Here is a 15,665-nt window from a genome sequence, read left to right as displayed (position 1 = left end):
AAAAATTCAAATATTTTGGAACAACAGTAACAAATATAAATGACACTCGGAAGGAAATTAAACGCACAATAAATATGGGAAAATGCCTGTTATTATTCGGTTGGGAAGCTTTTGTCATCTAGTCTGCTGTCAAAATCCTTAAAGTTAGATTTTATAAAACAGTTATATTACAGGTTGTTCTATATGATTATGAAACTTGGACTCTCACTTTTAAGGGTATTTGAGAATAAGGTGTTTAGGAAAAAATTGGAGCTAAGAGGGATGAAGTTACAGGAGAATGGAAAAATTTACACAACACAGAATTGCACGCATTGTATTTTTCATTTGAGATAATTAGGAGCGTTTGAGATGGGCAGCGCATGTAGCACGTATGGGTGAATCCAGAAATGCATATACGGTGTTAGTTGAGAGGCCGGAGAGAAAAAGACCTTTTGCGAGGCCAAGCGGCAGATGGGAGGGTAATATTAAAATGGATTTGAGGGAAGTGGGATATGATGGTAGAGGCTGGATTAATCTTTCTCGGGATAGGGACAGATTGCGAGCTTATGTGAGGGCGGCAATGAATCTCCGGGTTCTCTAAAAGCCATAAGCAAGTAAGTAAGTACATCTTCGGATTAGGGACTGGCAGGTTCACACGAAAATTACTGGTGTGTCTTGAATAACTTACGAAGCTGCTTCGATGCGGGCGATGAGTTGCTCTTCCACGTCGGTGCGGTATCTTTGCATTTCATAACATATAGATTCATATAAATCCTGTTTTTGCAAGTTTTTTTTGTCATAATTGCACGTTTTTATTTATTTAGTATGATACTGGTATGTTTTATTATATTGTGAATTTATTTCAACTCAACAATAGGATTTTATTCTTCCAACAATAATTCCTTTCTACAATTCACCTTAAACGCTCTCGTCAACAATAGGATTTTCACTCAACACAGTATTCGTTGTAGCGCACCACTGACGGCAATGACAATTTACTTGGACTATTACGAACAACAATGAACTGTTAATCTTAACTAATATTTACAAAGCACTATTTACAAATCAGAACTATCAGTTCTCAGTTCACAGTTCTTCTAGCTCAGTCACTCGAGTTCACAGTATCTCCAACCACAGATCTTCAGAGACAGTTCACTGTATTCGAACTCAGGTCCCTCCAACTGCGGTCCACTGCACTCGAACTCAGGTCCCTCCAACTGCGGTCCACTGCACTCGAACTCAGGCCTTCGGATGCTGACACAGTTGCGGACGCACACTCGAGTCGAACTCCGGTACACAAGACTGGCTTGCTTGCTCTGGCTTACTCACTGACTGAATAAACTGAAACTGCCAGAGTTCGCTGGCGTTTCTTCTTTTATAGCAAAATCATAGTTACGAGAAATTTCTACGGGTGTCCTCTCGAATTATCTGGCTATCTACACTTCGGACGGACTTCTCTAGAAGATTCGGGAGGGTCCGTCCCCCCTTCACTCCGCGAGTAGCAGCTGCGCGCGGACTCTCCCCTCGTCGCGTTGACGTAATACACCCCCTCTGCCCTTCAGCATGCAGATGCTCCCCGTACCAGCGTTTCGTCTGCCGCGCGCCCTGTCGGACGCGTGTTCAAACCCCGTTGCAGCTGTCACAATATTTTATGCTCGACCATGCCGAAATGTAGTAATTATACACCTGGTAGTAGCCCTTTAATGCACCTCATTAAAGTACAACGATTCATTACAATTCAGTTGTTCAGCCAATGAGAAATCACCTTTGTACTGATTGTACCATTATAAAACCGGAAGTATCGATTATTCTCGGATATGCAATCGAAAGACAATTAGCGAAAAGTCACGGAGGCTGGAAATCCAATACTGTCGCAGAAGGTTATGTTCTGTTACTATAATAATTAGCGTTAATTGTAAATAATATTCAAATAAATTGAATTTGTCATCTCGTTTTTCAATTCTAAATCAATTTCCAGGTTATATCAAGCCTAATCTTCATGTTATTCTCTAGATTATATCAAGGTCAATGACATTCGTGTTTCGGAAAAAATCAATACTTTCGCGTCTGCGCACATTTCAGAATTCAGGTCAGTTCCACTCCTCACTTACATAACCATAACATGGATACTTCTGAATAATTTCAAGTTAGAAATATGGTCGAGCATAAAAAGTCATATGAAACTTGCCTTATAATGGTAATTAAGACGCTCGTATGAAAATTATGAAACGAGCTCGTTGCATAATGTACTATTTCAGCTTTGTCGGTTTTTCCGTTTCGCAACGCTTGTTTCTCGGCTTTGGCAGGCTGAAGAGGATCTAACCACTGTTTTGAAGGGTCAAGGTTGCGGTATTAAACCCATTTTAATCATATTTTTAATTTTATTTTGTTAAAGGTTTGCAGCCTTTTTATGTTACAGTGCGAGGAAGTAAGAAACTGTTAAAACTTTGCACCATGTTGCCATCGTGTGATTTATTGCAACGTCAGAAAAAGAAAGAGATGATTGGCAAACTAACGCCAAATTACAGAGATCCGTAATGAAATTAGCGCTGATATATATCGCCATCAATTAAGACCTCTTTCATATTTCTTCCTGCTGCAGTAAACGCACGGGGGCATTTCCCTCTATTACCCGACCCCTCCGTGCAGGGGAAGCGCGAGACGAGATGGGGTCTAATTGTCGAATAAAACTGCCTCGAGTTCCTGCGTGGCTTGCTTGTACATTTCTTGGCGCTCTGCTCCTCTCATCTCCAGCAGGGGATCAGCTATCCGGCGCAGTTAGCTTCCCTTACAACGATCACAATTGTCGCGATGCTCACCCACGGAAAACATAAAATAATACTGCAGAAATTGCTTGGAGGTTATGAAAACAGAACACAGGTGACGATGGACCAAGTTTCAACCACCGACGTGTTTTCTGATATAGCCAAAGGTAGATTTTATCAGAATACTTAGGTTCCCAGTGTGGTATCATCCCTCCAACACATACGTAATCATCAGGCTCCGTATTCCAGCTACCTAAAGACTGAAGTTAAAGACACATTGGGTATACTGGGTGTTCAGTTCAAAGTGTATCATGGCTCGCTGTATGCTGTCATGTGGCTAGTCGATGAGCCTAGACAATTCAATCTTCCTACACTTCCGCAGAGGTGTATTACCTATGTGCCAGAGAAGTTGCCTAACAAGTACGGCGTTCATTCTGAAGAGTACTTACCGATACGTACGGTAACTCCGGTAGTGGCAGGAATGTGAACTGTTTCGAAACCTGTACTTAAGTTTTTTTTTCTTACTGTCGAGTTATGGGGAGAGGGTTAAGACGATTACTTACGTATTTGTTGACATTAATTTCGACGGTCAACATGGACACGGAACATTTGATTTATATTGTGAAATGTTGCCGTACGCAACCGATGATAACAAATAACCTCCGTACGACTTGGCCGCGCAAAACACAGTTCGAAAGAGGTTATGGTAGCACACAAACCGTACAGACCGCCATCTGTTGCTACGACGTTCAAGTTATACCGTACACGTTCTCAAGTTCAGATTGAACGCCTTGATTAATAGGCAACTTCTCTGACATAAAAGCTGAGACTCGCTTCAAATCGCTGACTCATCAACAGTGACGTCATGACACACTTTGAAATGAACACCCAGTATAGTACGCCGAACACAGGTGATGCAACGGATAAGGATATAAACAAACAGGTCTTCGTTTTGTGTTCGTGGAGTACAGTCAACTCCCGAAATTCTGAAAGAATACCAGAAAGAGTATGAAGAATTTGTAAGTTGACGGCAGGAAAATAAGTCCGAATGATGTCGGGTGAAGTTCTTCTTGCTCATCTCGGTTGAAAAAATAAGTCTAACGTTTATAAGTGTTCAACTCTGTGTTCAAGGATACCTATATTAAAATCTACTTTAGACGTGAAGGAAAATACAAATATAGGTAATTACTCTAGAGTGAAAGTAGTTCTTAAATTACAAATTGAGGGTTACAAAAAGGCTTCGTGTTCCATCTATCTAAAGTCTGAAGTTAAAGACACATTGGGTATATAGTACGTCGAACACAGGTGATGCAACAGATAAGGATATAAACAAACAGGTCTTTGTTTCGTGTTCGTGGAGTACAGTCAACTCCCCGACATTCTGAAGCTATACTAATAAACACATGCTTGAGCCTTGATGTTCATTTTCGTCCTGCTCTTTGTAGTGAATAATAACGTGCATTCGTAAGTTACGGAACTTGAACATATGCGGATGTCACTTGAAATGATTTTATATCGGAAGAAATTCTTGCAATAGGACATGACGTTATTGGTGCATGATGTAATACAAGATATTACTATTGTCTGATACTTTTTCATGTTTCATTAGGATATTGCACATGTCGCTCATCACTGAAAACCTACTAATTTTCTATGTATTTTTCTAGAAATCCCCTGAAACGTAGATTATTTAATTTATTAATTGGGACCTTGGCACTGAACATCATGATGGGTTACACAAATCCATGCTAAACGTCGAGTTAATATGCTAATAATTTTCAGATTTTGATGGTACTGAATCTTTTGGACTACGTTCAACACAATTTCGTGCCTTTTGATATAATTGCAGTGTCTTTCAGTGCACTGTTTTTGCCACTTTTAGGTTTATTTTATATAATTTATAAGTAATGTTGTTTATATTGGCAGTGAAAATATAGTTCAAATATCCTCAACTATGCCGTGCAATATTACATGCTTGAGCGTCTTACCTAAGGCGTTTTACCTCTGCAATGGACCTTGAATCAGCCACAAAGATGTAGTCATTTAAATAATACGACTAGTAAGAGCAGTGATCGATAAGACTACTCACTATGACTGCGTCCCGACTTTGACTTGTTTTAGAGAAAGGCAGAGAGTGCATGACTATTTTGTATACGAACATACCTATACCTGCGCGGTGAAGTTACATATACTTCGAATCAAGCAACTTCATTTGAGCTTATAGGTAGCTGAATTACGAAGCCTAGTAATCATTATTTGTCTATTTTCATTATGTAATGTGAACTTTACATCACTAATAAAAGTGTTGTAAACACATTCATTACGCAACTAGTTAGGTAATGGTACATCTATTACGCAACTAGTTAGGTAATGATACATTTTTCTTGGATTACCAATCTTCAATTTTTTACATACTATTTCACATCTTACGCGTGATTTCAATAGTACTAAACATTCAATTGCAGAATTTTCAGCATTTTCAATATAAGAATCCTCGTTTGAACTCATTTTAACAATGTTTGTTTATTTCTCCTAGTACTGCTGTTATTGTTATAAACAAAAACTATCGTGTTCAAAACTTGTTTGAGATTGAAGGTCACTGGTCTAATCGTTCGACTAATTGTGTAGGCCTACCCTCCAACATCTTCAATCTTCATTATTATTAAAGATGCTCGCACAATGAATAGTGCTGCTCTCATAAAAGAACAAGCCCACATCAGAAGAGCAACGCTTACTGTTGCCAGCAGAGCGGAAAAGTGCATTGACATATTGATACTATTTAAATAAGCAATAAATCTAACTATTAAGTCACTTGTCTTCCCTCCATGCCATTGTAATGCTTGTTATACGTAACATTCAAACACCTGTATCTCCATATACATTATAAATTGGACGCATGTTTACATGATTTTTCTTACTCATAATAGTCAATACTACCACCCATAAAATATTTAAGATTTCTTCTGAGTCACCCTGTACATCTGTATTATTTTTAAAAAGGATAATGTGCAATCTTAACGCTATGTCTTCACCGTTAATGGTAAAAAAAAGACTGGTAAATAGTGTGTTCAAAACTACACAACGAAACTGGTAGAACGTTGGGGTCTGCAGAGTGTACACTGTACACCCCTGTGTGTCTCTGTCCCGCAGGAGTGGCGCGGACCGGTCCGGTGAGTCCCAGTGGCCCTCTCGGTTATCCAAGTTGAGGCTAATATAATGAGCGATGCACCGGCTGACGTCACACGAGCTCCACACTCGGTCCACGGATCCTTCTGCAAAGGAATCCTATGAGCTGTAGTGCAAGCACTAGGCCTACTGTTTCTCTTGCCACCCTTAATCCAAAACTGCTCCGTATAATAGAAGAATATATCGATGTTGGAACTAATATATTGAGGTATCAAAGATCAAAGATGGCTGGCACTTCAATGCTACCAACCTTGAACCTAAAGCACTAATGTTGATAGATATCCATTGCTTGAAGCAGTAACTTCACACACAACTCGATACATGCAAACAAGACGAACACCATGGTTATCGGAAGGAAAATAAAGAAGGTAAATGTGCGAATTATAAATGAGACACTAGAGCAAATGGACAGCTTCAAATACTTCCCTACTTACCTTCACTTTTTCCTTCCCTTCTTCCCTCTTATTTTTCCTAGCCTTCTTCCCACTTATTTTTCCTATCCTTCTTCTATCCTCTTTTTCCTTCACATCTTACTTCCTCTTATTCCTTTCCTTCTTACCGCCTCTTTTTCCTTCCTCCTTCTCCTCTTTTTCCTCTCCTTTCATCCTTTTCTTCCCTCTTCTTTTTTCTTTCCTTTTTCCCTCCTCTTTTTCCTTCCCTGCTTCCTATTTTTTCTTTCCTATTTACCTACTCTTTTTCCTCCTTCTCTTCTTTCCTCCTATTTCTCCTCCCTTTCTTCCATCCTTATCTTCTCCCTCTTCTTTTTCCTTTCCTCCTTCCCTCCTCTTTTTCCTTCCCTATTTACCTCTTTTTTCCCTCTTTTTCCTTTCCTTCTTCCTTCCTCTTTTTCCTCCCCTTCTTCCATCCTTTTCTTCCCTCCACTACTTCCTACCCTTCTTCCATACTTTTCTTCCCTCCTCTTTTTCCATCCTTTTCTTCCCTCCTCTTTTCCCTTCCCCTCTTCTTTTTCCTTTCCTTCTTCCATCCTTTTCTTCCCTCCTCTTTTCCCTTCCCTATTTACCTCCTCTTTTTTCTCCCCTTCTTCCATCCTTTTTCCCCCCTTTCTCCTTCCCTCCTCTTTTTTTCTCCTTCCATCCTTTACTTCCCTTCCTCTTTTTCCTTTCCTTCTTCCCTCCTCTTTTTTCTTTCCTTCTTCCATCCTTTTCTTCCCTCCTCTTTTTCCTTCCCTTCTTCCCTCCTATTTTTCCTCCCCTTCTTCCATCCTTTTCTTCCCTCCTCTTTTTTCTTTCCTCTTTCCCTCCTCTTTTTTCTTCCCTACTTCCCTTCTTCGAACTTTTTCCTCTCCCCTTCTTCCCTCCTCTTTTTCCTTTCCTTCTTCCCTCCTATTTTCCTCCCCTTCTTCCATCCTTTACTTCCCTCCTCTTTTACCTTTCTTTCTTCCCTCATATTTTTCCTCCCCTTCTTCCATCCTTTTCTTCCCTCCTCTTTTTCCTTTCCTCCTTCCCTCTTTTTCCTTTCCTTCTTCCTTCCTCTTCTTCCTCCCCTTCTTCCATACTTTTCTTCCCTCCTCTTTTTCCTTCCCTCCTCTTTTTCCATCCTTTTCTTCCCTCCTTTTTTCCCTTCCCTACTTACCTTCTCTTTTTCCTTCCCTCTTCTTTTTCCTTTCCTTCTTCTATCCTTTTCTTCCCTCCTCTTTTCCCTTCCCTACTTACCTACTCTTTTTCCTCCCCTTCTTCCATCCTTTTCCCCCCTCTTCTTTCTTCCCTCCTCTTTTTCTTCTCCTTCTTCCATCCTTTTCTTCCCTCCTCTTTTTCCTTCCCTCCTTAACTCCTCTTTTTCCTTCCCTACTTTAACTCCTCTTTTTCCTCCCCTTCTTCCATCCTTTTTTCCCCCTCTTTTTCCTTCCCTCCTCTTTTTCTTCTCCTTCTTCCATCCTTTTCTTCCCTCCTCTTTTTTCTTCCCTACTTCCCTTCTCCTCACTTTTTTCCCTCCCCTTCTTCCCTCCCCTTTTTCACGCTAACTGATTTCTTTTCCTTTTTCGTTCGTCCTGTTCTCTTTTTCTTACCCTTCTCCCATTTCCTTTTTATTTTCCTTCTTCCTTTAACCTGTCGTTCTTTTCTCTTTTCGCATTAACTCTTCTCTCTTCTCCGACCACTGTCTCTCCCCTTTCCTGTACCCATCCTGCTCTCCACGCGCTCGCTAGCTTCCCTGTCTAATTTTATCGCCAATATAGCTACCTCCAAGGTAGGTAGTGAAGCCAGCGAGCGAAGAAATCGATTGTGTCATTCCATAGCTCAGCAAGAATTTGGATGGGCAGAGTTCAAATTATTCTTGGAATTCACAGTGTCGACTTAAGAAAAACAGCCGCCATTTTCACGAAAGAGTAGCTGCTTGTTTGTCGAATAAAACTTTTCCCGCAGGCATTTCAGCATTCATAGAAAGAGTGTAGCGTGAAATCCCAAATAATTTGTCATTGTTATCCATACAACTAATCATCAAGCATATGTAATGAATTCAGTAAGAGGAGAGACTGTTACTGTGGAGTATGTAAACAGATAATGCTCCCAAATACCCTACAACCAAAAGAGGCTGCTGTTCGTGTGCCACTACTGACATTACTGTCTCTCTAAGTCCCACATAGAGTGGAATCTAACAATTTATTGTTGCTCTCAGCTAAACGTTAGAGAATGCGTGAGAGTGTAATACTGTATTACTACAAAGACTCCAAACATAAAAATGACTGACATCTTTATACACGAGGATGTCCCTCTTCCTAAATTAAACACTATTTCTAGAGTTAATCCTGATTATGTCAGAATGGCAACAGACTATGTATGTATGTGTAGTTGGGGAGCAATTCTTAAAGCCCACAATGTTGTCTACAGTAATCTCACTAAAGGTTTTGATTTATCTAGAGAAAATCAAAACTTAAGCGGTATTTATCACACGATTAGAAGAAAGTATATAAAGATTAGAAGAAATATAGTACTCTAATATAATAAAATATTAATCGACTTACGAAAATACTAAACTTTCTTGAAATGTATTATTGTAACATCTCATCATTACAAATACTGTATTCCGCTAAATGACAGTAGTATGTTATGATGAGCTGTTCTCTTGTTACCAGTTGTGCCAACTATACAATCTTCATTGAACTCTATGGACGATTACTAGTCAAGAAGGTTTTGTTGATTCAGTTTCATTTTTATTAAAACAGTTGCAATCCATTTCAATTATATATATTATATTAAACAATCTCTGACACGTGACTATCCATAATCTCATACAGGACAAGCTATAACATAACCTAAATAATAGATTACTTACATTGGGAACAAACTTATGCGAAATTAAGTCCAGAAGCGTGGTCTGATAAAACGATCTTCGTGGGCGTTAGTTATCATTCTCATCATTAAATCCAAAGTCTCAGAACTTCAGACTCGGCTGAGAGTGTTTGATGTTTTAAACCAATAGAACACTTTAGCCTGATTCTCTTCAGAAGGGAAGAAAATCAGGCTTCCGAGTTGACACAGGTCTATTCAAAAGTGACGAAAGATTCGTAAATCCTTTTTGTTATGAAGTAAATTCAGAGAAACATAACAATAGTCTACAGTTTTATTTGTTTAGGTATAAGCCATTTTCTGAGAATACTCCACACTGTTGAGTAGCTCATCTGAGGTTGCCTAGCAACTTGATTCACACAACATGTTCCATAATATTCTGATTTTTGTCTAATTGCCTAGACTTATTATGGAACCACAGCAGCACCCACACCGTTTTCTACGGACTTTTGACTACTACGGGGCCGGTCTCTTCAAATTGTTAAAAGTTTCCACAATGACGACAAATTGCAGGATCCATACAGTCATAACACTGAATAAGCAGAATTCGCATTTGTAGAGGCAAAACCATTATTTTCTTGTACGAATTATTAAAAAAATACACTTGAACCCACTCGAGAATAGTTTAAGCAGCTGTTTTTATTTAATTTGTCGCAGCAATAACAAATAACAGTGAATCAATTGAAACATGTTTCTGTGAAAATGGTTTCCTGTGGTGGCTGAGTGGTCAGATCTCCGGCCCGGGTTCGAGTCCCAGTCAGGTCATAAAAAATCCAATTACATTTCTGGCGAACAAAGTCGCAGTTGGGGTTTTTCTCGGGGTTCTCCCGTTTTTTCCCATATTAGGTATCAACATCATTCCGTCACCATTTCTCCATTTCATCATTCCATAGTAATCCCCGATCGCCGGTTGGCGACGCACGGAGGGGGCTGACCTAGGAACGAAGGCGTTTCCTGCTCGAAACCTGGGTACGAAGCGAACCTTAGTGTAGTCAGCCGGTGTGGGTTTGGGAATGGACCTAGCTTGAGGGTTAGAGCAATAGATCGTAACAGGTCGCAGTGCTAAGCTATAGTTCCCCCTTCCATAATTCCATTCTGTGAAAATAACACCACTTCTTCAGTGAAGTTCATTTATACACACTTTTAACATCTGTGGTCATATCGCGTGCGTAGGATCTATATCAGTAGGCCGTTGACTATTGTACCCTAGAATTATTATTTTTTCTCGTATTATCGTGCGTTATACATGACTTCTGTTCATGTAACTGATTTAGATTTTGTTTTAATATTTATTCTATCCATAATTAAAACGGTGATGAATCATGGTGTAAAAATTTCCAATCTGGCATTTGTCTTTATAACTAAGAGAAACCACGAAAAACTGCAGTCAGATTGGCCGGTCAAGGGGTTTGAACCAGCGATCTCTCAAATTTCAGTCTCAAACGTAACCGTCTGAGGCACCTCGTCCCGTAAACCACATTCTTTTAAGAGCAAAATTGTATTATAATTTTTCATAAACCAATTTTCTTAACATAGAAGATCTTCAAATATTTCGTAACTTTTGAATAACCCTATAGATATATAGCGCATGAAAGCGTGTTATACCTGAATTAGTTCTATAGAAAAAGTCACTAGACAGTTATATTTATGTAGCGAAGTTGATGATAAAAGATGTCTCTACAAATCAATGTCTTATGGAACGTCAAGGTGACATTACAGGGTAACATAGTGTGAACTGAGGCCTCTGATGGAACAAAAAAACCTCAAATATGCTGGAATGTACTACTATTAATTATCAATAAAGTACACTGTAATTTAATCTTTTTTTTTTTCCTCAGCGAGTTTCGTTACATTAAAACAACGAGACATTTAAGCAATTTAATCCCATAAACAAAGTGATATATTACTGAAACAAACTAATGGACACTCCAAGTTTTGACAATGCCTATAAATTTTCAATGTGTTCCATTTATATACGATAAATATCGAGGCGACATTCCAGCTCATTTATCAATTCAGCTAAAATGTCAGACCTCCCACCTTCAACACATGCCTTTGCTTTTATTCGTAAAGTCTTCAAGTGGGTACGGGACGGGAGGGACATGAACAGTAGGCTATACATGAACAATATTCTTAAGATACACCACGTTGGTCAAAGCGAAAGATTTATGAGATCAAAATAAGGAACCTTCTCGCCCAATCAATTCTAACAACAGACAACTAGCTGTTTCTGTGGTTATTTTATTTATTGGTCTGACCCAATATTTTGGGTTTGCCCTGCGACACAGAATAGCTCACAATAAAATTTAAAATGAAAAATTATATAAACAGGTTTCAGACAAAAGTGATTAAGACATAAGACAAAAAATGAACCAAATATAATTTAAATTGAATGCACATCATAAAGATGCTGACGAAATATCGCTACAGAAAATTCTATTATGGTGGTGACGATGGCATCTTGAAGATCTCTCGTCAGCTTGTATATTTCCCTCCACTTGGCTTTCGGAATGGTGCCTCTCGCTCCGAAGAAGAGACCGGTAACTGTGATTTTTTCTATGTTGTATTTCGCCGATAGGTACTGAATCGTGGGCTCGTAGATTTTCTTTTTCTCTTCGTTCACTTCAGATGGTTGAGTGGCTGAGATTTCAAATCTGATTGTAGGATCAGTTATTTCGGCCGTCTGTTTATTTCTATTTATAGCTATTATATCGATCCTACGATTGCTTCCACCATCAGCAATACAATGAACTTCCTCGTGAAAGTCTAGATTTTTGGATCGATGTGCATCTGCGATCATAGAATGTATGATGTTGTAACGTTTTATTCTGAGTACTTCTCCCTGTGGGCAACTCCCAAGCACATGTGGTAAAGTTTCATACTCACTGCAGTGCCTACAATGGGTTGTGCCTGTAGAGCGACCAGGGAGAGAACGTACTGGTGCCACCATCGCAGTCATTTTTAGCGTATCTCTCCATTCAGAACTTGATAATCCTTCATGCTTGATGATCCACGAGTTGACTGCAGGTACTTCTTCAAACAATACAACTCCTTTTCCCTTTTGGGGGGTTTTAAATTCACGGTACCGAAGATGATATTCAAAAGTAAGTTCCCATTTTTAAATGGTAATAAGTTTGTCAAATTTTTGAATTTCACGAAAATAAAAGTGGAAAATTTATTCGTAAAGAAATGGGATTTTATTAAAACATGAAAAAATCAAATATGACCGCCATCGTGTTGTTCAATAAGAAACGGTCTTTCTCCTATGCTATAAACAGCATTAGCACATTCCAGGAATGTTTACAATTATATACGATATTGACTGTTTAAATTACTTACGTACAGGAGAGAGTCGGGTAGTATCGGACAGTGCGTTTCTTTCATCTACCACCATATGGTAGTACCTGAATGACATGGTTACGTTTCTCTATGCGACATCACATAAACGTAACCATGTCAATCATGTACTATCATCGTGTGATAGATGAAAGAAACTCACTGCCCGATATTACCCGATGTTCGATACTACCCAACTCTCCCCTAGTAGGTCTACTAAGAAATATCTTTTGTTTTAAATTATCCCATAGCCAGTAGTCGGCTACATTTATGTCTGGTGACCTAGAAGGCCAACTGTTCGGGAAATGCCTACTAATTACACGATCACCAAATGTGTTGCGCAATAGTGTTTTACATTATTGTGTATGTGAGGTGGAGCGCCTTCTTGCACGAAAACAATGTGTTCTATTTCATTATTCTGTAACGCTGTATTGCAAAGTCTTGCAACATTTGAAAATATCGCTGCCCGGTTACCGTCACTGTTTCTGTTTGTTCATTTTCAATTTCTCCATAGAAATACGGTCCTATTACGCAATGTGACGTAAAACCACACCAGACAGTAACTTTGATATCATATAAAAGTAAAAACATTATTAAAATTACTCTCTTACTGCTGTCTGTATTCTGAACAACAATTATTGTTTATATGACACAGTTACCATAGCAACAAAACACGCATCGATTAAAGAAACCCAAACCTTCTAAACAGTAATAGTACCTATATTAAATCAAACTGCTGATATGTGCAGCAGATATAGTTGTTTCAAAATGGAAACTTACTTTTGAATAACCTTTAATTGTAAGCTGAAGTTATTTACATAAAAATGTTAATTTAATTTGGTAAAAAAATCACTTTAGTAATAACTAAGGGGCGGATGGTGATGACCTAAAATCTACTTAAAATGATCATTAAAATCTTCTTTAAACTTCAAACCTTAGAAACTGCTAGGACATTCACAAAGAAATTTTGTTTACAAATATTTGAGCATTACTAATTTAAAGAGTTAGGCCTATTTATTCTACATCATCCAGCAACAGTTGAGAATTGTGCACCAATTAGTTACTCATTCATTTTCAACTTTAACACTGAAAATGTAAGATTTTTTATGTTGTTTGAAAAACTTATAAATTCTCTACAAGGACTAACAATAATCATAAAAATACCGATATTGCACTAAAAGTTAGTTTTTCTTATTCTTAATCAACAGTTAAAAAATTGTTAGTTTCTCTAATAATAATTTAAGGCCGGGGAAGCATTTTATAAGAATTATAAGTTGTCCCTAAACTTTCTGGCAACAGTGTACACGTAACAAAGCAGTTCCATTATGAACCTATTACGTAGCCTAGCCTGCCATGATTCACGCCTACTCCAATCGCAGCGATGGGACGTTTCGTAGTCTTCTGTATGTAGCAGTGTCTCTCAATGAACTCAGAATACAGAAATGAAACTTAGGTGAACACAAATGCGCTATTACCATAGCTACGCCGGTAGCCAAATCCATCATAATTTAGAATGATATACATATGACTCAACAGCTTACATGGAATTTATAAATTTTAAATATTTTATGCTAAAATTATCGCAAATAGTTTCAAATCAAATTAAAATACTTTAGTTGCATCTAAAACCCTCGAAAGTTGGAATTTTCATCTTCGGAGAAATTTTCCCTCGAAGTCACACCTTGGATTGACCACTGTGCCTGTGCCATGGTGCGGTAAGTAGATGGCAATCATATGTCTGAACATGCAACGTCAGTCACTGATGTCCCCACCGTTTTATGTCGAATTTCCTTTTTCCACTGTGTTATTCTATGGTAGTTAAGAAATATTCATATCTGAAAGTAATTTGAGCAGTATCTACCTTTCTCCGGCCGCAACACAACATGGCGGCGGCGCGCGCTACGTGACTCAACTTTCTGCGCAGCCGTCGGCGGGGCCACAGCATGGGTCCTGCTCCTGGTCCTGGCCCAGCTGCCGGCACCCGTCATACCAAGCTCCTGCTGCAAACATACATACGGAATAAGTCACATAATGGAAATGCAGACGTTAAGGCATGGGCACAATTTAGAAATAAACAAAAATAAGCTCTAAAAATTGGTGTTGAGACAAAGCAAGAGGCATTAAATGAGTCTTATCAGATTTAAGAGAGTAAATACAGAGTGCGTCAAAAAGACCTGACAGGTTTTGCAATGAGCGTATTCCGAATCTCAGCGCTGAGGAATCTGATGGCATCACGGTGTTCCGAATTCCAACGATGACGTCATTGATGCTCCACCAGTGTCGCACCGGTGCCATCAGCTTGCAGAGGTGGTGACAGTCTCCATCAGCCGCCATCAGTGAATGTGATTGGTTCTTTTATAGGGCGGGAATTAGCAGACGAATGACATCGTGCACTGTTGTGTCATGGCGGTGTGTTCTGCTTAGGTTCTGCTGTACTATTTGTAATGAGCAAACGTAAAAACAATATGTTAATGGCTTATGAGCGAACATGTCAACGGACCAGTTATTACTACCGGTTCAAGAAATAAATTGTTTATGCTCTCTTTTCTTTGAACGAGATGACAGTACCGAAATTTCGCAAAATCTTGCTAGCGTAGCACAGACTACAACTTGTACAGCCGCCATGACAGCCATCGAACCTTCCAGCAGTTTCGTTCCTATTTCGCTGCAGCGTGACGTCATTGTTGTCCACTGGTCCGGTGAGATTCGGAATACGCTGAATGCAATAGAAATCATACCTGCTGAATGTCGCTGCTGCAGTGGGTTCCTTGTGTTGTGTATATTTTGGAGTTCAGTTGAGATGGAACATTGGTCTACTGAACACCGCATTGCTGTGGTAGAAGTTCATCAAAAAAGAGTTCGTTACTGCTACGCAGCGTGGGTTTCGACTGCAGTTTGATACACGTCATGCACCTAGTCGCAATACTTTGGTATTGTAGGTACGTTAATCATGTCCGATGAAGCACGCTTCCACCTCTGTGGATATGTCTACAAGCAGAATTACCGATACTGGGCTCCCAACAATCCTCAGGTGACATTCTGATGCGAAATTTGTTCGGATGGAATCATTGGGCCTTATTTCTTTGAGGAGCAA

At 39.1% G+C, this 15,665-nt stretch overlaps 1 protein-coding gene across 1 annotated transcript in view; it reads right to left on the bottom strand.

The window, feature by feature from the left end:
• Positions 1-14,572, bottom strand: part of RhoGAP100F (Rho GTPase activating protein at 100F) — a 283,580-nt gene extending 269,008 nt beyond the window's left edge. The window contains exon 1 of the mRNA XM_069847371.1: positions 14,433-14,572. Within this exon, the coding sequence (XP_069703472.1) occupies positions 14,433-14,516 (84 nt within the window). The 5' untranslated portion in view covers positions 14,517-14,572. The remainder of the gene's footprint in view (positions 1-14,432) is intronic.
• Between the last annotated feature and the right edge of the window lie 1,093 nt (positions 14,573-15,665).

The sequence above is a fragment of the Periplaneta americana genome, chromosome 15 (genome assembly GCF_040183065.1).
Source record: "Periplaneta americana isolate PAMFEO1 chromosome 15, P.americana_PAMFEO1_priV1, whole genome shotgun sequence".
Taxonomy (NCBI): domain Eukaryota; kingdom Metazoa; phylum Arthropoda; class Insecta; order Blattodea; family Blattidae; genus Periplaneta; species Periplaneta americana.
This window is presented reverse-complemented; position numbering and strand designations above follow the sequence as displayed.